Source organism: Marmota monax, unplaced genomic scaffold, assembly GCF_021218885.2.
Source record: "Marmota monax isolate L192 unplaced genomic scaffold, Marmota_monax_Labrador192_F-V1.1 WCK01_AAM20220418_F8-fsc00090, whole genome shotgun sequence".
Lineage (NCBI taxonomy): Eukaryota > Metazoa > Chordata > Mammalia > Rodentia > Sciuridae > Marmota > Marmota monax.
In genome coordinates, this window is record NW_026695219.1 from 1863139 (window position 1) to 1889572 (window position 26434).

At 38.0% G+C, this 26434-nt stretch overlaps 1 protein-coding gene and 1 long non-coding RNA gene across 2 annotated transcripts in view; one reads left to right on the top strand and one right to left on the bottom strand.

The window, feature by feature from the left end:
* The window catches only part of LOC131423747 (uncharacterized), a 92331-nt gene extending 90070 nt beyond the window's left edge, over window positions 1-2261 (top strand). Inside the window, exon 3 of the long non-coding RNA XR_009225712.1 lies at window positions 2105-2261. This is a non-coding gene — a long non-coding RNA (uncharacterized LOC131423747). The remainder of the gene's footprint in view (window positions 1-2104) is intronic.
* Window positions 2262-2529: 268 nt separating this feature from the next.
* LOC124085040 (metal cation symporter ZIP14-like) lies at window positions 2530-4644 on the bottom strand. Its single transcript, XM_046432531.2, has one exon. The coding sequence runs from the start codon at window positions 4518-4520 to the stop codon at window positions 3057-3059; it is 1464 nt and encodes a 487-aa protein (XP_046288487.1). The 5' UTR covers window positions 4521-4644; the 3' UTR covers window positions 2530-3056.
* Window positions 4645-26434: the final 21790 nt, after the last annotated feature.

Here is a 26434-nt window from a genome sequence, read left to right on the forward strand (position 1 = left end):
ATTCCCGCCAAATTGTACAATTCAGTGTTGTTGTTGTTTTTACAGAATATAGCTTTATTTATAGAATCTTACAAATAAAACATTTACAGTCCACATAAGTTATTTTCTTTCCTAATTTTTCTCATAACACCTGAGTTTTTTTAAAAAAAATACTGTGATGTAATTGTAGAACTGTAAAGGGAAATATGAATAATAAAAACCTAACCTCTTTCTTTTGCCAAAAATCAGACTTTATTATTATTATTTTTTAAAGCAGGTTTCTGGCATATTTCTGTCTCTTTGGAAGAGGACTTCCTAAAAAATAGATCTTAGACTACTCAAACAGAGAAGTCTTCATTTTACAAACCCAGGGTGAAGGACCACCGAAGAATGGCCCCCAGGTAACACTAGACACACAATCTTTAGGGGCAAAGACAGAAAGTGAGAAGTAGCAGGACCCTGTCCCTGGCTTATGGCGCCTACGTGACATGTACTTTCCTTGCTGACATTAATAGGAACTGGTCCATCTGGAAAGAAGTGGAAGGTGCCTTTGGGGTGCCAGGTGGAAAAGTCCTCTAACAACTCACTACTCCTCAGACTTCTAATATGTACAGATGCCTAGAACAGCAAATTCAACACTTAAAAGTCAAAATGAAATTGCCACATTTTCAAATCATGAGGCAGATCTGTTGCCAATGGGAACTTCCATTACCATCTCCCTCCTAAGCTCCAACTGGGCTGGCCTCTGCATCCATGCAGGCGAAAGAGGAATTCCCTCTGAGGCAGTCGTCTGTGAAGGTGAAGCTCTTGAGTTAATAATATAGGTGTCCATGAAAAGGGCAAGCACCCTACTAGTTCATATTTATTTTTCAATTTGTTAAAGATTATGTTTTTTTAAGCTCCTCTCCTAAACTTAGAAACCCACTAACTCTAAGTCAGTACTCTACTCCAAGACAAAGGATATTTTAAAGGAATGACAGGAACTACAGGGAGTGCTAAAATTAAAATTGTAATAGATTAACGTGAGTTAGATAAAGTAAATCTTCCAGTCTTTTTTTGGGGGGGTGGGGTGGGGGTGGTGTGCTGGGGATGGAACCCAGGCCTTGCACATATACTGTGCAGGAGCTCCATCTGTCTACCACTGAGCTACCCTCCCAGCCTCAGAGTGTCATTTTCTGCTACCTCTTGAAAGCAGTTTGAGAAAAATAAAACAGAAAAGACAAAATCATTTTAAAATAATAACAACAATGATGATGATAAATATAAAAAGTTAGATTCTAACATTTAAGGAATTGGTTCTTTGGTAAAACTGGACCCTAACTCTATCAGGAGTCGGTCCTGACATTCAATCTAGAATCTTGATTGCTAATGGTTTATCCTTCTTCAGCCTATTCTAAATCCATCTGAGTCAACAGGCAGGGTTGAGAGTGAGACTTAACAAAACCCCCAGCACTTTTCCCATTCATACTCTTTTCAGGAATATTCTTGGTTTGAGGAACATTTCCTAAGAACAAAAACAAAATAGATGTTGATTTTAATTAACAACAGTAGACAGTTTTTCTAAGGAAGGATAGAAACACTCAGGCGATGGCAATGAACCAGCACTCCTGTCATCATGTGAACACAGCCTCTGGGCTGCAGCTGTGGCACCACTAAAAAGGCTTCTGGAGAGACTGGCTCCCCAAAGTGGCTAAAGAATCTCACATTATCAATATGATAATAATAAATCAATTCACCTAGTGAACCTGGAGATTAGCTCCCCTTGAAGCCAGAGTTCTGAGGAGGGGGCTTCACAGTGCCTGAGGCTGGCCCATAGTGTTAAAGCCAAGTTCATCAATCCATGTTCTGGAGAGAATTAGAGGAATTTATACTGAGTTCAATACAGGATTCTACTTCTGATGTCTGGGGCCAGGGAGGAAGCAGTAACCAAGACAGTGCCACTCAAATTCCACCCGCAGCAATACCTTCGGCCATGCCCCAAGTTTTTGACCTTATAGTCCAGTGTTCCCCGGTACTCAAACTTTTATTTATGTAATTACTAAGTCATAAATTTCGCCTGCACTCATTCCATTTCTGACTACCCTTGTCATGGTAAAGCATAAACTACTGCACTCTAATTCTACAGGTCGGCTTGCCACACTGCGCCAGTCATGACCAGGGGAGGTGAGTGCGCAGTCTCCCCTCCAACCCCCACATCTTGACTGCACTCACAATGTGCTTCTAGGGAGGGATCTGAACAGTCTCTTAGAAGGGAGCTGGGAAAGGGAGGTGGAAATCACAGCAAAAATAATTTGTTTTCTCGCAGATCTTCTGCTCCTCCATTCTGTTAGCATTAAGCCGCAAGAGAAGGTCCAGGTAACCGAACCTTCATGGAGGCTCAGTTGGGGAGCCAGAACATAGGAGCTGCACAAACCGACACCCGACGTCCCAGGAGAACAAGCGGGGATCACGAGAGGAGATCCATCACTGGCTGCTTCCTATCACACTCAGGATGGTCCTTGCCTCTCTCCTGCACTACTCACCTGCTGACCTTAAATTCTCTTTGAGAGAATAGGCAACTCAACAGACTGGGGTGGGGGTGGGGGTCCCTTGTCTCCTGTCCCTTCTCTGTAAGAAAAGAAGAACCCGCTTCACAGTCCACAGGCCCCAAAGTATAGATTCACCTCCTGATGATTCTTTCTTTCTTCTTTTTTCTTCATCTCCTAATATTTCTAACCAAGTTATGACCACGAGCTCTATTTTTACATTGCAGGGTAAAAGACTGAAAATCTCTCAGTGCTGCTTCCAAGAGAAAGAGTCCAGAGTGAGTGGAGAGGAAAGGGAGTCTTGTCTTGTACACAGCATTCAGGTTCCAGAGCCACCGTGAAGAAGGGGGCAGGGAGGGTTGAGGCACTACCTGGAAAACGTCACCAGGGCAGCTTCTTCCTAGAACAGAGCACTTTAAATACAGTTGATATCTGGAGCAGGCAGACAGGCTGTTATCAGTTTAATCCAATTGCCTCCTCCATGGAGGTTTGTGGAGGCCGTGTCCTGTGGCCAGAACCCGACCTGCAGTCCCACTGGCTCTTGGCAGGGCCCTATCCGATCTGGATCTGCCCTGAGTACATAGTGAGGAGCAGCATGATGGTGAAGCCGGTCAAGAGGCCCAGGTTCTGAATGACAAAGGGGATCAAGATGCTGCCCTTCCTTTCATCCTCCTGGCAGACCTCATACATCTCAGGAAACATGTCAGCTAGAGCAATATATAAGAACATTCCTCCAGCCAGTGCAAAAATCCAGTTGTCCGAGAAGTGGCTGCCGGCCAGGATGCCAAAGGCCAGACCCACATAGCAGCAGCAGGCAGAAAGGAAGTTGAAGAACAGAGCCTGCTGGATACTCATCCCAGCATTGAGCAGGATGACAAAGTCTCCCAGCTCATGTGGGAACTCCTCACAGAGGATGACCACCGACGTGCTGCTGCCTTGGAAAGCAGACACAGTGAAGGAGGCACCTGTGGCCAGGCCATCGATGAAGTTGTGGAGGCCGTCACTCAGGGTGATCATCCAGGCCAGGGTGCCGATGTCAGAGTAGCGGACACCCTTCAGCCAGTAACAGGCACTTTGGGAAGCCTGGAGGTCCTGCACGGAGAGTGAGCCCACGATGACCTTCCTGTCCATATCCAGGGCCTTGCCATCGGGCTCGCTGTTGCAGTGCTGAGGAATCATGTGGTCCAGATCCCCATTCTGCAGCTTCTCTGTCACACCCTCCTCCTGGTCCTTCTTGGAAGGAAGTGTCTCCGAGGCAAAATGGTTATGTCCGTGATGATGCTCATTTTTCTGCTTAAGAAGCATCTTTAAGATCTTCTCTGTGAAAAAGAAAAGGTAGAAGCCCCCAAACACCATTGCAGACTTGGGGACATAATAATCTTCCAGAGGATTGAAGCCAAAAGCCTCAGGGATGAGCTGGAAGAGGGCGTTGGAGTAGAGGGTTCCAATCGCCAGAGCTATGAAGTAGAGCAGCAGCCGCTTGTAAAAGGTCTTCTTCATGAAGGGCACCACTCTGGCCCCCATGAGGCAGCAGAGGGAGACACAGAGGAGACCGTATCCCCACACTTCGATGGCACTCGGCTTCCCCTCCTCGGTCTGCTCGTTCTCTTCATTCTCTTGGTTCTCAGACGTACAGGCCCCAGAATCCAGCTGCTGGAGAATGGTGGGGCAGAACTCCTGGAGCTCACTCCTCCCGATCCGAGACTCCTCGCTGAAATTGTGAGCAGCAAAGAAGTCTCCAGAACTAAAGCACTTGGAGAGGTTCCTGTGACCCTGGCCAGGCTGTGTGGCGTTATTCCGGTCTACTCCCACATTCAGGTGGATGAGCAGTTTCTTCAGCTGCTGCAGGGTGAGGCTGCCACCCTCACCATAGCGATGCATGAGGTTCTCCAGGAAAGAGGTGGCGCTGACTGCCTGCATGTCCATGGATGAGGCGTGGGCCTCGGGAGCAGCTCTCCATATGTTCAGCAGGGTCAGTAGGAAGCAGCTGAGGAGGGCTGGGCTCGGCAGCTTCATGGTGACCAGGTACACCTGCAGCCGGGAAGGCGGCAGTGGGGCCTGTGCAGATTCACCCGCCAGGCCCTAGGATGGCCGGCAGCGGTAGGAGCAGTTCAGCCGGTGTGTCGGCAAAGACAACCTCGCGCCCCCGCTCCCAGCCTCGGGCCCCCGCCGCCGCGCCTCAGTGTGTTTTTCATTACCACAATGAACTTTAAGATTTTTTTTTCATAACCCTAAAGGAAATATGTACATATTTGCAGTCACACCCCATTTCCCCCCAACCTATCCAAGCCTCTGCAACCTCTAACCTGTCTTCTGCTGCATGGATGTGGATATCTGCACATTTTATATAAATGGACTCATAAAATGGGTAGCAACTTCTTCTGGTTTTGAGGGAAAGTAAAGGGAAAGAATAATGGTCTGCTTTATTGTTATACTGTTTCTTGCCTTATAACATTCGAAATCCTCTGTCCCTAAATAGTATCTTTCTAATGCCTATTACAAGTAGTAACAGGAGGGAGGATGGTCCATTACTGATTCTCTATGGAGTTTTTATGTTGTCTTACTATACAAAATACATACTTCTGGCAAGGAGGCACAGCTTAGTAACAGAACACTTGTGTACCATGCATAAAGCCCTAAATTTCATCCCAGCACTGCTAAAAAAAAAAAAAAATCATAAAATGGACAGTATGTGATACAGTGTATCAGTTCCTTGAAATTGAGAAGTGGGTGCACAGAAGGAGGGTGTTTGTTTTATTTTTTGGTCTTTGGGGTTTTGTTTTTGCTTTGCAAGCTGTTCTTTGTTTGGTGCTAGGGACCCAGGGCTTCATGAATGCTAGGCAAATGCTCTATCACTGAGCTCCTTACCCAACCACCCTTTTCTTTCTTACATGCCAGGCTTACATCTGAAGTGTTTTGGGTTGTGTTACAACTAGGCCCACTAACCAGGACTTCATGTATCAATTTCCCATAGTCTGCTTCATAAATATTTAAAGCCAGGCTGGGGTTGTGGCCCAGTGGTAGAGCACTAGTATGTGTGAGGCACTGGGTTCAATTCTTAGCACCGCATATAAATAAATAAATTAAATAAAGATCTATCAACAATGAATAAAAATATTTTAAAAAATTTAAAGCCAGGACTTAACTAGAAACCAGAACACTTCATTTTTTTATATTTATTTTTTAGTTATAGGTGGACACAATATTTCTATTTTATTTTTATTGGTGCTGAAGATAGAACCCAGTGCCTCATGCATGCTAGGTGAATGCTCTACCTCTGAGCCACAAACCCAGCCCCAGAACACTTCATTTTGATTTATATATTTATTTGTGAGTAAGGCTAAGAGCAGGGACATATTATGATATTTCTCAGAAGCAATTTTGATGAGTTTTAAGCAAGAAATTTGTGTCTTTTTTGAAATTAGAATTTTAATTTAAATTTCTGCTACCTGGTAGTAGCAACTGTACTACACTATTTCAATTATCTACGCTCACATTGTAGAAAATCAAGAATCAAAAACAGCTTTGGGAGCCAGGTGCAATGGTGCACACCTATAATCCCAGTGACTTGGGAGGCTGAGTCAGGAGGATCGCGGGTTCAAAGCCAGCCTCAGCAAAAGTGAGGCACTAAGCAACTCAGTGAGACCCTGTCTCTAAATAAAATACAAAATAGGACAGAGTGGATGTTTTCTCTGATTAAGGGATGCTGATCTATGATGAGGGGGGCATGGGAAGAGTGGAAGAACTTTGGATTGAGCAAAAGGGGGGTGTGAGGAGAGGTTATGGTAGTAGGAAAGATGGTGGAATGAGATGGACATCATTACCCTAGGTACATGTATGATTGCACGAATGGTGCATCTCTATACTGTGTACAACCAGAGAATTGACATGTTGCACTCCATTTGTGTACAATGAATTGAAATGCATTCTGCTGTCATGTACAAATAAGTAGAACACATTAAAAAAATAGGGCTGGGGATGTGGCTCAGTGGTCAGGTGCCCTTAAATTCAATCCCTGGTACCCACTACCCCCCCAAAAAAGTAAAACAGCCTAGGGACTGGAGGTGTAGCTCAATAGTAGAGAACTTGCTTAGCATATGGGAGGCCCTGAGTTCCATTCCCAACAATGAAAAAAAAAACTATATTTCCTTCAAGCAAGTACCCCTGTCTTCAAGAAGGAACCTGTTGTATAACAAGCCGTTTAAACTATTTCAGATAAATCCAGGGTGTTCCTTGACTACACCTAGCATGAAATTCTGCTGCATTGTCAATGGTCTTGACCACAACTTTCCTCCTACAAACAAGTAAGAAAATGAAAACACCATGCTTTCAGGTCTCTGCATAAATTTTGGGCTTCATATGTTCATTAAAAACAAAATAAAATTAAGCAAGGTAACTTGTTGGGTTTCATGCAAACTGTTGGTTTTGAAGAATACAAAGAAAAAACAGAATCTTATAGTATCTATGAACAGCATTCAAGCATTTCAACCTAACTATAGTTTTCCCTTGATTTTCTATGGTACTTGATCTATAACTCCTTAGACACAAATATCTTCAGATTTATTTTTAAAATGATGCATTTGCATATAAACTACTCATAAATATCTGCAGACTTATTTTTTAAATGATGTATTTGCGTATAATTATATTGGCATATAATCCTCTCATATACTCTAAATCATCTTTAAATTACTTATAATGCCTAATGCCGTGTAAATACTACATAAATAATTGTTATCCTGTATTGTTTATGGGATAATTATAAGGAAAAAATATGCACCTATTCAATGTAGATGCAGTTTTTTCCTGAATATTTTTGATCCAAAGTTGGTTGAATGCACAAATGTGAAACCCACAGATGCAAAGGGTCAACTTTGCATAAGATAGACAATAATTGAACACTAGATACCAGGCATCTGTATTTCTTTTCTCTATGCCATGCTTCCCATGGTTAGGAATTGGTGCATTATAACAAATATATTCATGTTTCCAAAGATATGTGTCAGGGCTCCTGAATCAACAACTCAGATAAACATGTCCTAATTCTTCTTTTTTGGTAGGTTGAGCTGGTTGGGCCATGGTGCCAGCCTAGCAATAGTGCTTGTGTTAACAGGGAGAAAGAAGGGGGAGGATCTTGAGGAGGAGGAAAAAAGTAAAAAAGTAAGGGTACCCTATCAAAAGTCAAATGGAGCAGAAGGTAGAGAAGACATTCAGATCCTGAGGTAAAAGATAGAAATAACACAGGGCAAGGGGTAAATAAGTATCCAAACTACCATAAAACAAGTTGCTAGGTGCTGTGATAAAAGATCAAAGTTGAAAAAGTGAGAATAGGATGAAGGTGGGTATAATTTGGGAAGTCTTTACTCAAAGTAATATTGGAGCTGATTTGCCCTGAGGAATAATTCTGGGGAAGGCTTTTTTTTTTTTTTTTTAACCTCAGTGCTCGGCATTGAACCCAGTACCTTACACATTCTAGACATGTATTCTACCATTGAGCTGAACCCCAGTCTTTGTTTTTTCCTGGTAATACTGTGGATGGAACCCAGGAGTCTGAGCATGCTGATCACATACTCTACCAATGAGCTACACTCCCAGTCCCAAGAAGGCCCTTTTAAGCAAGGGAAATTGGGAGTACACATGAAATCATGAATATCAGGGACACAATGAGTATTTTGAAGAGGAAATGGTGTATTAAAATAAAGGGAAAGTTTCCTGGTTTGCAATGGAAACTGGAAGATGATGGTAGGACATAGAGAAAGATAAAATAGATAAGTTGTAAAGGCTTTAAATGACAAACCCAAAAATGTCTTGAAAACTATGGGAAATTCTAATTTGGTAACATGACTAGATCCCTCCACTCATTTGCTTATAGAGGCAAGGCACTTAATATAAATGATAAAGAAGCCCTGTGCAAACAATGATCAACTATGCCCACTGAAAGAGGGCTCTGCTACCCAGACTCAGGGGTATTTTATTTTATATTATTCATTTTGGGTAGTGGTATACTACCACTGAGTTATACCCCCAGCCTGTGCTCCAGGGAATTTTTACAGTTTGGGGAGTTAGAGCAGTTTCTCCAAGTCCTTTAAAATTTTTAAAAGAAGCCAGAGAACCAGCTATGTGAAACTCCTAACTTCTAAATGTTGACAACTAATTTTGAACCAAAGTTTTCAACACTCCAATATTCTGTTGGTCAAACACATTTCTACAACCTGGATTTGTATCAATCTGAAGCTTTCCAGATTTTACTCAGCACTAAACAATGCTGCAAAATAGATAAAGTGTGTGTGCGTGTGTGCGTGTGTGTGTGTGTGTGTGTTAGATCCTATTTTTATACTTTCATTACATTAAAATTTTAAACCAGATTTGAAACTCCAAGTTTAAAGGGTCAATTAATGGCAACACCAGCTCAGGAGACAGCCTGCACATAATGACTCTGTGGTTAGAAGTCTAGCCCTAGGACTGAAACTGATTTACTTACTGACCTTGAAAAAGGTCATTAACCATGAATTTGCTTCATCATCTGCTTCTGTGCCACAAAGATAGCAACTGTTAAGCTACCGCAAGAAGAGGTAACTAAAGAGATTTAAACACAGTTCTATTCCAAAGGTGATTCAAGAAATCACAATAATTTTAAATTTTGTCTGATTTGAACAGTTGTAAATTTTGTCCAAGCCATCAGTACAATAAAACCCCTGAAAATGACAGTTAAACACTATTGATTGAATATGAACTTTTACAGCACTGAAGGAAAACAAAATCCCAGGTACCTCTTTTGTAAATAACAATATACTCTTTTTGTGGAAAAAATACTTCTGTCTGTTGCCAATTGGTATGTTTTTTTTTTTTTTCAGTTCTTTAGGCTCTTAAACTAACTTCCTTATAAAGCATGCTACCATGCTACAACTACAAACCTGTTCAATATTTTAAGCCTCATTTCTCATAAGCAAATAAATTGAAGAAAGAAGCTAATATTTGCTTCTCTCCTTAACAACTCAAGCAGCTTCATTTGACATTTTGAATATAAATGATCTGCATATGATCCTTCAATACAGACTATGGGGATTGCTCATATGCTGTAGCTTATAAGAGGACATCAGTTAACTAAATGAGCTCTTTTTAATTTTGATGCCAAAGTATATTCAGTGTTTTCATGCTTTATATCTGTTACACACACACACACACACACAATTTTGGTTCTGGGATCTAAATCAAGGACTTATCCATGCTAAGCATGCATCCTACGCTGAGCTACAGACCCAGTCTTGAGCTGTATTTTTTAAATCTGGATATATACTGATACGAGATGGTTATACTTTTAATAATTTCAAATCAATTAATACATTATATATGTGTGTGTGCCTATTTATTTATTTGCATTACAGAATTACTAAGTGGCAGGGTTAGGGGTATAGCTTAGTGGTGGAGTACATGCATATGTGAGTCCCTAAATTTGATCTCCTGTACCACAGACAGATAAATTTTCACAGGGCATATCATACCATATTTCCTGTATCCACCAAAATAAGATTATTTTTTCCTTGAAGTAATTTGTTTTGATTTGTTATTGCTCCCTAAATCTCAGCCAATATATCAATGGCACTGAAAAATATTTGTGTTTCTTATTTTCACACTTTGTGATTGTTTTCCTTAATATTAATTATTTGTCTGCTCTTCTTGAACCCCTATCGATATTCTCTAAAGAATTATGTATATTTAAATAGATAATAAGTCTCTGTTCTGTAAATAAATAATATACAGCATCAGTCTTACAAAATAAATGTCCTTTTTGTGCATATTCCCTACCTTATTCCCACTGCTCACCTCTGACCCTTCTTCCTTTGCCACAGATCACCTGCTTTAATAATTTCACCCTTGTTTTGATACATTCTTATTTTGTCCCGCATCTTTTTTCTTATTTGTGTCAGCATCCCCCTACTTCATACAGAATTGATTCACTTGGCATCTGCATATATTTCTGACCCTCTGCCCTCCTACACAAGGCCCAATCTCTATTCTGCCCAAGGCCATCTTCTGACTGCATCCTTTGTCTCCCTCGCCCACTCCCAAACTCCAGTGCTTGTTTTTTATTGACTTTTCTGCTCAGAACTGCCTCCCACAAACATTCATAACCCTCCTTACTGCAATCCCGCAAAATATATCACTTTCAGAAGGGCTTTCTAGTCTGTAAGGATTGCTATATTTACAGTTAGTTGTTCTGGTCTGTGTTCAACAATTTACTTTTTTTCCCTGACACATTTATTTGGAGTCTTAATTTTTCTAAGTACCCTCTTTTCAGGTATAAGAATGTTATCTGTAGCAATATATGTTAGGCATACAAAGTTTTTTTATGAAAATAAATCAAATATATGATCAGAAGTGATACTGTTGTCTGATGGTTATCTGCAGTAATAATAGCAAAACAAAAATAGCTTCTTACATATGGGAAACTTAGTTCTTTGCTAGAGTTTTGTTTGTTTTTAGTACTGCAGTTGAACCCAGTGCCTTGTGCACGCTAGGCAAGCACTCTGCTATTAAGCTACATTCTCAGCCCTTTGGGAGATTATGTTAATAACTTTTGGATTTTACAGTGCTGACATGGGCCATATACATGCTAAGTATGTGCTATACCACTTAGTTACACACTCACCAACTTAATAACCACTTTCTGATAAAAGTCCCAGGTCAACATTTGTTATGGTTTTAATATCCAGTGTCCCCCCAAAAAATCATATGTGCAACAATTCAAGAATGTTGAAAGGTGAAATGATTAGGTTATGGGAGCTGATATAAATTAACTGGGCAGTAACTATAGACAGGTAATGTGCAACTAGTGGATATAGGTTACTGGGGGTGTGCTTTAGGGGTTCATATTTTGTCCCTGGTGAACAGAGCTGTCTGTCTCTGCTTCCTATTTGTTGCCTTTCTCTGCCATGTCCTTTCACTAAAATGTTCTGTTTTACTTTGGGCCCAGAGCTATAAAGTCAGCCAATCACAGACTGGACCTCTAAAACCATGAGCCAAAATAAACTATTTTTTCCTCTATATTGTTCTTGTCAGTCTTTTGGTCACAGCATTGAAAAAGCTGACCAGAACAATATTCTAAGAGACATATTTAGACATGTCTTGATTCTATACATGAAAATATCTGATTCTTAAAAATCACTGTGTAAGCATATAAGATCTGAATAAAATTGTATGTGTTTAAATGTCTTTAAAAGCAAGCCCTGTTTCATGTTTTTCAAGTACAAAAATTCCCAAAGTAGCTCGTGGAGGAACTCTGTCATCCACCTGCTGCAATAAAGCTACTATGCAGTTTCTAAAAATGGAAATCTCATGTCTGCCTATATTAATTTTGTGATCAGATATGAACTGAATGCTAAACAATAGTAATCAATAGAAAGCACAAGCTTTGGACTTGTTGCAAATGAAGGTCATAAGGCAATCTGCCAAAATTCTCTTTGTTATGGTCATTCTTGTTTGGGAAAAGAGTGATACTAAATAAATCATTCAGTGCCTTGCCCAGGGGCAAAAATGTCCTTTGCCTAGAATTGTTTAAATACTAAAGAGGAAATATGAAGCTTCAAGGTCTTCATTTGGTCATCTCCAATCATTCCATGAAACACTTTTTCTCCTCTCTAAACTTCTTGCCATTTATTCTCCCAGTTAATCATACTCTGTATGATTTTTTACTCTGTACATATAATCTTTTACTTATAATCTTTTACTCTGTACTTATCTTCTTGCTACATTCTTATATGAAATATACTATAGGCAGGGCCCATAAAGTATACTAACCTTTCTTATGACTTTGGCATTACCGCAATGTAAATAAGAAGTACATTAATTCATTCAGTAGGAATTTGTTGCATACCTATGATATGCCAGATATCACATGGGGGTCCTTGAGATTCCATGGTAAAGAAGACATTATCCTATCCTTAGATAACTGTTATCTAGAGGGAGACAGAAAGGCAAAGGGCTGGGGAGGTATAGCTCAGTGATAGAGCACGTGCTTAGCATGCATGCGGGCCTGGGTTCAAGCCCCAGCATCTAAGAGAAAGAGGGATAGATAAGAGATAAGATAAAGAGGTAGGTACCATAAAATAAGTGCCATCAAGTAAGCCAAGTTTGGGAGTCCTGAGAGCACATTTGGAGAAGATTGTGCTAATGTAGAGTCTGAAATGAGCCTTTGGATGAAGTGACTCCTAACCTCAATCTGGAGAGGAGTAGGACTTAGGCCAGCAAAAAAGGATGGTGGCAGAGAAACAGAACAGTTTTCCAGGTAGCTTTAAGAGCATCCTTGTAAGTAAGAGAAAGCAGAGAACACATTAAAGAAGCAACGTATCCTTCAGTATATTTGTAGTTAATAATTATGTGGATTGGTGGGCGTGTTTTTTTTAAAGAGAAAGAGAGAATTTTAATATTTATGTTTTAGTTTTTGGCGGACAAAACATCTTTGTTTGTATGTGGTGCTGAGGATCGAACCTGGGTCACACGAATGCCAAGTGAGCGCTAAACCATTGAACTGTATCCCCAGCCCCAGAATGTCAATTGTGTATATACAAAGAAGGTTACTTAGATTTTTAAAAATTTATGTTAATAGATTAAAGTCACAAATTCAAACCTTTAGTTGTTCCTAAAGTTTTTAGTTCCTTAACATAATATTCTTTTGCAGAGTGGGCAGGGATTTGCTGTAAATAGAACCCAGAGGCTCTTTACCATTAGCTACTTTCCCAACTCTCCTTTTTTTTTTTTTTTTAATTTTGAGGCAGAATCTGGCTAAGTTGCTGAGGCTGGCCTGGAACTTGTGATTCTCCTCTCACAGTTTCCTAATGTCCCACTTACCTGGATTTTGCTTTTTTCTTTTCCTTTTTCTTTTTCTTTTCTTCTTTTAATTCAGGATTTTGTAAAGTTGTCCAGCTGTTCTCCAGCTCCTAGACTCAAATATTTCTCCTGCCTCAGTCTCCTAAACAGCTAGGACTTTAGGCATGGGTCACTGGGCTGGAGTCCAATATTCTTATTTTATTTTATTTTTTTTTTTTTTTTTTTAAGAGAGAGTGAGAGAGATAGAGGTAGAGAGAGAGAGAGAATTTTTTAATATTTATTTTTTAGTATTTGGCGGACACAACATCTTTGTTTGTATGTGGTGCTGAGGATCGAACCCGGGCCGCACGCATGCCAGGCGAGCGCGCTACCGCTTGAGCCACATCCCAGCCCCCTTATTTTATTTTGAACAACTGTTCATTGTCAATTCTAGGGGACCGCTTATTAATGCTCACCTGGGGTCATTTACAAACTTTATGCCCTTAATCTTTAAACTTCATTGGTAAATTTAATATTTTCTATTTCCTTCAAAATATTTCAACTTAATTTTAAAAAATCTATCTGAGTATTAGGTAATTCTTAAAAATGTGAAATGTAATAACTCCATATATTTTTTGTGGTGCTAGGAATTGAACTCAGGGCTTTGCACATGCTAAGCAAGTGCTCTACCATCAAGCAATATCTACCTCTTTTATCACTATCACTTTGAGACAGAATCTCACAAAGTTGCCCCAACTGGCCTGGAACTTGTATTCCTCTTGCCACAAAGTTAGGAATACAGGCATATACCAGCATACAGGACCACATAGAACTTCTAAATAAAATGAGATATAAAACAACATAAATGTTCCAACTTAGGAAGATTTCAAGTGAAGCTCACAAGTCTAAATCAATTAATCAATTTTGCATATTAGAGTTAAAAGGCTGAAGTTCTAATAGGCTAATGTATTTTATATATAAAAAATAAGTAAGAAAGGGCTAGGGTGTGGTTCAGCAGTAATGTGCTTTCCTAGCTTACTTCAGGCCCTGCGTTCAATCCCCAGCACCACACATACATGCAAAGACATAAGTAAATTTCTTTTTTCAAAAAGGACTGGGGATATAGTTCTCTAGTAAATGGAACAAATGTTACATAGCACATAACTATAGTATGATTTTGACTTTTCTAAATATTTAGAATCTTTTTGAAACTGAGAAGATGCTTACTCACTGAGGAAAGTTTTGTACTTCAATGTTGATTCATTGACTATAACAAATGCACCATTGTAGTGAGAGATGCAGATAATAGGGAAGTTTGGGAGGTTGGGCGTATATGTGGGAATCATGTACTTTCTGCACTATACTGCTATGAACCTTAAACGGCTCTAAAAGACACAATCTGCTAAGCAAAAGAAAAAGAATGGATCCAGAGAGTTCTTTTGAAAACAGTTATTATGTCTGTTAATAGGAGATTTTGGTTGGTATGTTACATTATTGTCCAAACCCTCAACTCCATTTAAAATTTCTCTGTCAATGATTCCAAAACTTTAAGAGGAAGGCCATGTTCCTGTGTTCAAGATATACATATAACCTAATTCTTGAGTCTCTTATAATCCATGCTAGTTGGTCACTTAATTGGATTTTGTAAAACTTTAGTTTTTACAATAAGTCAATGTTTGTCAGATACGCAGCATGTGCCTATATTTCCAGCTACTCAGGAGGCTGAGGCAGCAAGGAGTTTGAGGCCAGTCTGGGCAACATAGCAAGATTCCAGCTCAATATAAAAACAAAAGCAACAATAAAAAAGTGTTATATCTTGGAATCTTGTGTTTTCAGAAAGTTTTTCTCTGGCTAGTAATTTTAATTTACAAGGTAATTCTAGCAACCATTATCCCTCAACTCTTAAAGCTTCCAGAAGAGATGTGAACAAATAATTGTACTATATGGTGAAATATTAAATTACAGAGGAAGTGCACACAAGTGAAAAATAGAGGATTACTTTACTTAATCTTTTTTTTTTTTTTTGGTACTGGAAATTTAACCTAGGGGACTAGGGGCATTTTACCACTGAGCTATAACCCCAGCCCTTTTTTAAATGTTTAAGTTTTGAGATAGGTCTTGCTAAGTTGTTGAGGCTGGCCTCAAACTTGCAATCCTCCTGCATCATGTTTTGAGTTGCTGGGGTTACAGACATGCACCACCACACTTGACTGAGTGAGTGAGTTTCGAAGGGGAAGGTATCATGATATATTTTCAGAGCACTAGGTAACTAAGAAAAGCTTAAAATAATAATAAAATAAGCTTAAAATAATAATAATAATAATTCTCTATTTAGTTTATGCTAAACTAAATAGAGAAATAAACTTCAATAAGAAATGCCTAGAGGCATACTGAGTAGTTTGCCATAAAACCATGCCTAACATGTTGCATAGTTCTCAATAATCATTTTGTGAGTAAATTGAAGTATACAATAATGAATAAGTACAGTATAAAGTGTTCATAGGACATTGGCTTTGTGTAGGAAAGTGTAAATTAGATTTGACTTACAGTAAAATAAAACACATTCTAGGTATTGGGGGTGTAGCTCAGTAGTACAGTTGTTGCTTACCCTGTGTGAAGAAAGCCCTGGGTTAGATTTCCAGCACCACAAGAAATAAACAAAATAAAATGTATTCTACCTCTCCTAAAAATCCCCTGGATCCTACCTTTTCATCCATCTCCCCTCTCCAAGAACCCCTGAAAACCAATGTTCATTTTACAGTCTCTAATCTTATAATTTCCAAAATGTCATATAGTTGGACCAAGCAATATGTAGGTTTTTTATTCTGAGTTTTTTTCTTTAGCAATATGCCTTTAAGGTTACCCCATGTCTTTTTATAGCTTCCTTTTTATCATTGAATAATATATTCCATTGTATGGGTATACTACAATTTGCTTATCCATTTATCTGTTGACAGACATCTTGGTTTCTTCTAGTTTAGGCAATTATACATAAAACTGGTATAAACATTCTTTTGCAGAACTTTGTGTGAATATAAGTTGTCAAGCCAATTGGATAATATTGCTGGATTGTATAGTGAGACTATGATTAACTTTGTAAGAAACTGCCAAACTTTTTTCCAAAGTGACTATAAAATTTTGCATTCCCACAAGGAATGAATGAAAATTTCTCTGGCTTTACATACTTGCCAGTATTTAGTGTTGTGTGTTAGATCTTAGTCATTCTAATGTGTAGTGATGCCCCATTGTTATTTTAATTTGTAGTTTCCTGATGACAAATGATGATGTGCATCTTTTCATATGCTTACTTGCCATCTGCATATCTTATTGAATCACTCAGTCAAGTCTGGTGGTGCATGTCTGTAACCCCAGACTTTTGGACCATTTTTAAATTAGGCTATTTTCTTAATTTCTAGTTATAGGAGGTGTATTTTTAGATACAAGTACATAATATATATAAGTTTTGCAAATATTTTTCCCTGTGAGTTGTGTTATGATTCTTTTAACAGTGTCTTTCACAAAGAAATTTTATTTTCCATTGTTTGTGTGCATGTATGTGTGTGCCTTGTACATGCCAATCACATTCTCTACCATGTTGTTGTTGTTGTTTTGTTCTATTTTGTGTTAAGTTTTTTTGTTGTGTTGTGTTGTGTTTTTGTTTTGTACTGGGGATTTGTGGATTGAACTCAGAGAAATTTTAGTAAAGTCTAAAAATCTAATATCAGTTTTTCATCCAGAAAATGTGATTTTGTTTATTTATTTACATATAGAAGTCTATTTGGGCAGTATAATTTGTTGAAAGGCTATCCTTCCTCTACTGAACAGCCTTTGTCAAAGATTAGTTACTTATATGTGTGTGGTTCTATTTCTGGTATCCCTCTTCTGGTCTGTGATCTATGTATCTGTCCTTGCATTTATTTTTATATAGTGTTGGAGATCAAACCTAGAACTTTGAGCATACTAGTCAATGCTCTACCTCTGAGATGTATCCCCAGCCATATATGTCTATTTTACCAATATAACAGTGTCTTAACTACTATAGCTTTGTAATAAGTCTTACAATCTGATAGCTCCCCTGACTTTGTTCTTCAGTGTTATGTTGACTATTCTTGATTTTTCCTTTTCATATAAACCTTAGATCTATCTCGTCAAAAGCTACAAAAATAGTTTCCTGGTATTGGGGTTGTGTTGAATCTATAAGACTAGATTGGAAAGAATGGACATCTTAACAATACTGAGTCTTTCATACAGAGTATCTACATATTTATATAAATCCCAGGTTAAATATATTAAATAATGAAAGGAGTTTATTACTCACATAATTTAAAGTGCCTAAGATAACAGCTTTCAGGCATAGTTTCATGATTTATCCTAGTTCAATGATAGAACATTTGTCTAGTATGTGTGAGGCCAAGGGTTCAATGGTCTTATAATCTAATCATGTCACCTTACCACTTTATCATCTTACCCCACAGAGGTCATATTTGACTTTGACTAGCTTTCCTCCTGGCATTGAGTGGAGTTCTAGCATTTCATGCTTCATGTCTACCACATCACCCTAAATTTTCTTCAATCATTTCTAACAATTGACCTGGATCCATTCCAATTTGACTAATAGAGGTCACATGCCCATTCTTGCAATAATATTTCTATAGTAAATCATATATTTCACTCTAGATACTAGACGGGGGTGGAGTCAGCTTCCCAAGAAGCACATAGATTTCCAAATGGAAACTGGATGCTAGTGTAATATTCTGAAAAATCAATCACATATGCAAAACCACGGCTTCAATGCTCAGCACCACACATACATATAGAAGGTGAATTTAGGAGACCGGGTTGTGGCTCAGTGGTAGAGCACTTGCCTAACATGCATGGAGCACTGGGTTCAATCGCCGGTACCACATAAAACAAATAAAATAAAGGTATTGTGCCCATCCACAACTAAATATATATATATAAAGGATTTCAGGCTGGGGATATAGTTCAGTTGGTAGAGTGTTTGCCTTGCAAGCACAAGGCTCTGAGTTTAATCCCCAGTGTGTGTGTACACACATACATACCCACAAAAGGTGAATTTATGATTTGTAAATGATACCTCTATAAACCATTAATTTTTAAAAAGTATAATACTGTCTGAACCTCAGTTTAGAGGCACCGATCTCCTGATGAGAAATGGCCTAAATTTAATTGCTTTGCTGCTTTGTCCTGGATGACCAAATTCAACTGTATTCTTGGGTCCAAAAGGAAAGCTAAACTAAATTCCAAAGACAAATATTCTAAGGAATGAAGACTAGGTGTTAGAGTTTGGATATGTTATGTCTCATGACAGCTCATTTGTGAGACAATGCAGGAATGTTCAAAAGTGATATTATTAGATTATAAGAGCATTGAACCTTTGGCCTCACACTTGCTTGACAAGTGCTCTACCACTGAGCTAGACTCTCAGTCCACTACAAAATTTATTTAAGTTATTTTTAGTATATTTACAGAGTTGTGTACCTTCTGGTCTATAAAATTTAGTTTTCTGAGCCTTTCACACAAACAAAATTAAGATTAAGGTCATGATTCTTATTCTGGTTCTTTTCCCTTAGCATAATGTCTTTGAAGCTCATGAATGCTGCAGCATGTATCAATACTTCCTCCTAATTGATAAATAATATTCCATGATATGGATATACCACATTTTGTTCATTCATTTGCTGAAACATTGATTTATAATACCAGGTCATGCTCATAAAATTCATGCTGAAGAACCTTTCATATCCAGAGTATATGGGACAGATTCATGTCTGCACTTTGTTGACAGGCTATCCTGGGAATTCTTAGATAAATATGAATGAGGGGTTGGGGATGTGGCTCAAGTGATAGCGTGCTCGCCTGGCATGCGTGTGGCCCGGGTTCGATCCTCAGCACCACATACAAACAAAGATGTTGATCCGCCGAAAACTAAAAAATAAATATTAAAATTCTCTCTCTCTCTCTCTCTCTCTCTCTTAAAAAAATAAAATAAATATGAATGAGTATTCCATCTCTGAAGTAGACACAAAGCTGGGTTCAGCCCAAATCTTCTGGTAAGGATTCTAGGCACAATGATTCTGAGCTTGATCTCCTCTCCTGGCCCACATCTCGAGGCTGTGGTGGATGAAATCCAGCATTTAGGGGCAGGAAATCACTGGACCAATCAGAAAAGCACTTACCCCTTGGCATTCATCTGAGGATGGCATAAGTATAGGGTCTTTGTTAAAAATAGTTCAGTATACCTAGCAACAAAGCTTGAGCCTTCATGCCTGGCAGGCTCCCTCAGCTTGGGTGAATTAACAATTCTTCCTTTTGTGTTTTCAGGGGGGCTTGGCTGTAAAAGGCCTGGAAATACTTGAGTTACATAACTGGCTCTTATATTTTTGTTGAACAACTATGGAGCATCAAATATCTGCTAGGCCATTTGTATACATAATCTAATTAAATGTTTGCATTTATTAAATAGTTACCATCATATTTATTTTACAGATGGAGCAATTGAACCTCACAGAGATTTATTTGCCCAAAATCACCCTGGCAATAAAGAATAAGGTCAAGATTTGAACTCAATTTCTCTAAGACCAATTCTCCTAATTCTAATATGCAATTTTGAAAACATATCATTTAAAAAGTTCAGAGGCCTTGAGCTCAATCCCCAGCACCATTACTACCACCAAAAGAAGCAGATGGAGGAAATTTTAATTTATTATGGTAGAATTACAAGGGCAGAAGTAACAGATGACTCAAACAGTTTTCCCCCCTTTCCATAGTGCTTGGGATCCAGCCTGGGGCCTCATGTGTGATGGGAAAGTACACTACTGAGCTACAACCCCAATCCCTTGAAGTGAACCTTTCCAGTCATTTTTGAGGAGAGTAAAAATACAAGGACTTTATACCAATCAGAATTATAGGAGTGGGGGAAATGTTGAGGGAAGAAGAGCCCACCTATTTAATCTGAAGGCACTACCAAGAAGATTACATTCCTTTCTGTTTCCCCATTTGATACCATTAGTTGAATCATACCTGAGCTACATAAATAATTACAAAGATCAGATAGTTCTTAAAAGATATTAAATAATTAATTCTTCATTCTGTTATATTGAAAACAGGTGAAAAATGGAAATATAAAATATTAAAAGAGAGTTCCTAGGATCTTAAATGCTGTGGAATTAGGGTAATAGATTCTGGGGCACAGAACTTCTTTTATCACTTGTTCTTATTAATAAACCTCTTGTCTTCCTAACTTTAATTCATGATTTTCCTTCTGCTCAATTTTTTTTTAACATATTTTGCTTGCTTGAATCCTTCTCACCTGCATTTCTCATCATGAAATATCAGGGTATTCAGAGAGGCTTCTGTTGACCACACCCACTTTAAAATAGTTTATTCTGGGCTGGGGGTATATCAGTGGTAGGCACATTCTTAGGAAATACAAATGTCTGGGTTCAATCCCTCAAAACAGAAGACAAAACAAAAAGACCATTCCCCATATTAGAGCATTTGTTTTGGATTTTTTTGTTTTTATTTTTTTTGGAACCAGGGATTGAATCCAGAGGCACTTAACCACTGAGCAACATTCTTAATCCTTTTTAAATTTTTATTTTTATTTTTAAACAGGGCTTTGCTAAGTTACTTATAGAGCATTTGTTCTTAACCTCTAAATCCTTAATGTTAATTTGTAATTATCTATTTGTTTACTGACTGTCTTGGCCTACCCCTATTTATATTGCAAGATCCCAGTGGACAGGGAGCAAATCTGTTTTGATCATACTGTATATCCATCTTTTACCATAGGAGTTCTTAAAGGAGCTCAATGAATCATGAAAAACAAATCAGGAGTAAAACAAATAAATCAGACTTTAAGCAATGTCTTCAAAGTTCCCTTTTAAGTGTCTTAAAGACTAAAAGGAAGTGCCACTTTGAGGGGATATGTAGAACAACATGCTTCTGGCTGTGCAGCAGTTGAGCAGCACTCTACCCACTTTAATCCCTGAAAATGAGATTGACTTGGTTGGAAGCTCCTTACCCATCACTGCCTAAGGCCTATCAACTATTGCTTGATCCCCATCAAATTAGAATATCTTGGGCCTTTCTAACCAGGTACCACAGAATCACCAACTCCAAACAGTCCAAGGAAGGTACTATTGAAAAAAATTATTATTTTATTTATTTATTATGCTGTGCTTCAAACCCAGAGCCTCAAGCATGCGGAAGAGGTGCGCTACACTGAGCTACCTGCAACCATTCTCTTCATTTTAATTGTCATTTTTAAATCTTGTATTTAAATCTTCCTTAAAGTCCCAGGGTCTTTAGTAGTACAGAAGAAGAAATAGAAAAGTTTCCTGAGCTGGCAGAGTACACAAGCCCTAAATATCTCTGCCAATCTTAAGTTCATTGTCCTAAGCAAGGAAGGCAGACTGCCAAATCAGTTTTCTTATCCTGCCTCTCTAATCTCTGAGGAAGCAAAGATTTAAGTATCATAGATACTGATAAATTCCCAGTAATCAAGTAATGCAATATCTTTTCTCTGAAACTGACAACAGCCATTTCTACACCATTATGAGAAAAACTAATTATATTATGGATTTTAAAATTTTCCTCTTCTTCAAAAGCCCCCAAGATCATCTTTATAGACCTGATGCTCCAACACAGGTGAGGGCAATCAGCCTTTTTTTTTTTTTTTTTTGCTTTTCAAAGCTGATATAGCTACCTTTTTTTTTTTCTTTGTGGTGCTAGGGATCAAATCAGAGATCCAGGAGTAGGCGAGGAAAGTGTTCTACATTGAGCTACACCCCCTACCCAAAGCTATCTGTATTATAAAACCTCACCATGCCCTAGGAAGCCTAACTCTCCAGAGGGCAATTCTCCAGAAAGATCTGCAGTGGGAGATGTGAGTTCCAAGCTTCTTTTGGATCCATTTCTGATCAGAATAAATTCCTCTTAATTTGTATGTGGAAGTGAAAAGAATTAAGGTATCTGTTTTATGGCCAGTAAGCCATTGCCCTTCAATTAAAAAGTTTGTATCCTCTCCTTCAGCTTTTTCCATTTTCAATATGGTTATAATTAGCCAGATTGGCTCTTATATACTAAGAGAAAGTGCTTATGCTTAGAATTCAAGAAGAAAGCATTTTATACATATATATGAAATATATATGTACACATACACATACATACATATATATATATATATATATATATATATATATATAGAGAGAGAGAGAGAGAGAGAGAGAGAGAGAGAGAGAGAGACCACCATAGGGACAAAGGCAAATGCCTTAACTCATGCCCTGATAGCTATTAAAAAATTGTATAATTTTTTTTCTGTCCTCTCACCTAACTCATAACTTGTTAGTTATTAAAAGCTTGGTGTGTGCCTTAACCATCCTGCTCAAATCACCTTATCAGCTTTAGAGACCAGGGGCATCATTAGGGCCAGGAGATTCTTGCCATGACTCTTTAGGACAAACAGCACTAAGGATAACAACTGTTGACAGGCAATTAAAATGGTAAATTCTCAGGGCCTTTAACTTCTTACTTTCCAACCTATGTGTTCTTCTAAGAGCTACAGCAATTCATTCCCATTATAAGACAGAGATGTGATATAAGATGTGGCACAATATGGAAAGCTAAAATTTGGCTAGAATGATTGACCAAATGAGCATGCCTCCTTCAGAGTAAAATGTGTCCTCAGATGAAAAGAAAAATAAACCTCTGAAAAGTACCTAAAGCCAATATACATTTCTAAACCTTAGCAGAAACACTCCCACCTTACAAACTGCACTTTTACATGAATAAAACTATCTTCCATTATTCCAGGAGCCAGCCTGACACTGTAGTCAGTGCTCTGTCTCCTTCTCAAATAGAAGCTTTAAAAAAAAGCTTTTCCTGTATGTCCTCTTGCCTGACTTGTTTCATTTCTACCATTGATAAGTAACAGACAGATATGAGAGGTGGAAACATAAGATTAAGGGGATAGTTCTGAAAAAAAAAAAAAAAAAGGGGGGATAGTTCTATACACTGGGCCTCCTGTGCTGACCCTACATGCTATCTTTTAAAAAGCAATTTACCTGCTGTCCTATCCAGGCTGAAGCCAATAGGATATGCTATATTCTTTTTTTTTTTTTAATTGGTGAACTCTCCTTATCTTTTATTTATTTATTTAATTTTTTATTTGTTTTAATTAGTTATACATGACAGTAGAATGCACTTATATACTTTGATACATCATACATACATAGATGGGATATAATTTCTCATTTTTCTGAGCATACATAATGTAGAATCACATTGGTCATACAGTCACATAGATACATACAGTAATAATGTCTGTTTCATTCTACTATCTTTCTTATTGTATATTCTTATCTTCAGGAGAAATGCAGGCCCAAAGACCCATTTTCTATGATAAACACACACACACACACACACACACATACACAACCTCAAAGAGAAAGACTTTTATGAATGGTCCAACCAAAGCTTCCAGAATGCGGAAAGGCAGATTTTTTACAGGTTTTGGTGCTATTGTAATCCCAGGAAACTTTCTTATCACATCAAAAGGGAGTGAGCCTTCCTGGGGCCAACATCTACATTGTCCAGATTTCAGCTGGAAGAGGGTATCCAAATTCATTTAGTTTTAGTCCCCTTAAAACAGAACAAAAAGAAAACTGGTTCTGTGAAAAATGCTGTCCACTCAGTAGCTTTTACTGTATGCTAATCTCTCTTCTTATTTTCCCAAATCAACCCCTGCTTGTGCAACCTGCTCTGAGAGTTTGCAAAGAACCATCAGTCTTTAGGACCCTGAACCTATTTCAGCTCTAGGCATCTTGGCTGCTGCAGTTTTCAGCTTGCAAAGGCTCCCCTGCTACAACACAATCACCAAGTCAAAGTGCAAAATTCAATTATTATTTTTTTTTTGGAGCAGTGTGATTTAAATCAATGTTACTGACATCATTAAGCAGGAGAATCACATGTGTACGCTTGTGATTCTTGTTGTTATTCTTGTCTTGAGTAAAATCCATGCATTTGGCCCAATTTTTGTAGGTATCCTTAATTTTAGTATTTAAGTCAGAGCAAAGATTATGAAAACCAATGCAATGTCAGGCTTGGTGATAATTAAGCTACCTGTAGTGCTCGCTTCGGCAGCACATATACTAAAATTGGAACGATACAGATAAGATAAGCTACCTGTAATTCCATCTACCTGGGAGGCTGAGGCAAGAAGATAACAAGTTTGAGCTTAGTATGGGCAATTTAGTGAGACCCTGTCTCAAAATGAAATGTTTTAAAAGTGGCTGCAGATGTATCTCAGTGGTAGTGCATGCAGGAGGCTCTGGGTTTGAATCACAAAACTTTAAAAAAAAAAAAAAAAAAAAACAAGCAAACAAACAACAAAAAAAATTGTCTGTGGAAGACAATTTTCCTTCTTCTGTCCATATTTATACTAGAATCATATTTCCTCTTTCCCATTCAAGGATCATTCTTGCTCTGTGAATTCTTTATTTCAATGGTGGTAAGCTCTGTCAAAAGTATGGACTTATCTCTAATAAATTCCTATTAAGTTGGATGGTTTAAAAAAAAAAAAAAAAGCTGTTCAACCCCAGGGATACAAAGCCTCTGGACACTTTATTACTCATGGACTCGTTGGTGACGGCAGGCCAGGACAATATGGAGGACCACAACCACATCTATAAACAGAAGGAATATATACAGGATGGGTTGTGTGCCCTTTGCCCAGGTAGATTTCTCCAGATGATTTATCAGTACATTCCTTTACTTTACAACCAAGGTCACTCTGCTTTAACCTAAAGATTGAAGACAGGGAAAATGACCAGTGTACCTTCTCCTTGCCTACATTGTCACATTCTTTGAAGCCCTTTTTTCCCCTATGGCTTTATTGAGGTAAAATCAAAGTACATTAAAATGCACATATTTGCAATTTGATCAATTTTGACATGTATGTAACCAATATACTCAATATAAAAAGCATTTTCATTGCTTTTTTAAAATTTGAAACTATGCAGACTGTGTTTCCTGCATGATTTATTACATTAGAAATCAATCATCTTGAGATACATAGAACCCCACCCCGACATGTCATTATTTCAAAATTAAATGGCACCCCTATAAATATTTCAGAGGTCAAGGAAGAAAACACACACAAAAAAAAGTAAATAAAAAGTGCTTTGAACTAAGTGATAATAAAATCTTAAAATACCAGGATTTCTGGGATGAAACAGTACTCAGATGAACATTTATAACTTAAAAGTATTTGTATCTGAAAGATACAAATAACAATCAAATTATTTTCACATTATGTAGTAGGAAGAAAAAAAATAAGAGTAAGAGCAGAAATATATGACATAGAAAAGAAATAATATATCTGAAATTTGATAAAATCAAAGAAGTATAATCAAGAAAAAAGCAAGAATACAAAAATTAATATCAATGGAAAGGGAGCTATCAAAATAGCCTTATAGATGTTAAAAATATACAAAGGTAATATTACAATTGTATGACAACATATGTGATAGTTTACATAACATGGTCTATACTAGACAAGGATCTGTGTGCTGCTGAGAAGAAAGTGTATGCAGTCATTGATGGACGAAATATTCTAAATATGTCTGTTATATCTAAATTATCATTTGTATTTTTTTTAATGCTTTAGGTGAGCAATTTTTTTTTAAATTTTAATATTTATTTTTTAGTTATCGGCGGATACAACATCTTCGTTTTTTGTATGTGGTGCTGAGGATCGAACCCGGGCCGCACGCATGCCAGGCGAGCGCGCTACCGCTTGAGCCACATCCCCAGCCCATCATTTGTATTTTTTACTTCTATAATCTCTTTATTTAGTTTTTGTTTGGAGGATCAATCTGGTGGTGACAGAGGCATTTTAAAGTTACCCACTATTATTATGCTGTGGTCTATTTGATTCTTAAAATTGAGAAGGGGTTGTTTGATGTATGTTTATGCTCCATTGTTTGGGGCAAAAATATTTGCAATTGTTATGTCTTCTTGATGTATAATTCCCTTAAGCAGAATGAAATGGCCTTCTTTGTCCCTTCTGTTTAATGTTGGCTTAAAGTCCACTTTATCTG

Excerpts from the sequence above, each read along its gene's own strand:
- LOC124085040 (XM_046432531.2), bottom strand. The coding sequence starts at position 4,520 with ATGAAGCTGCCGAGCCCAGCCCTCCTCAGCTGCTTCCTACTGACCCTG.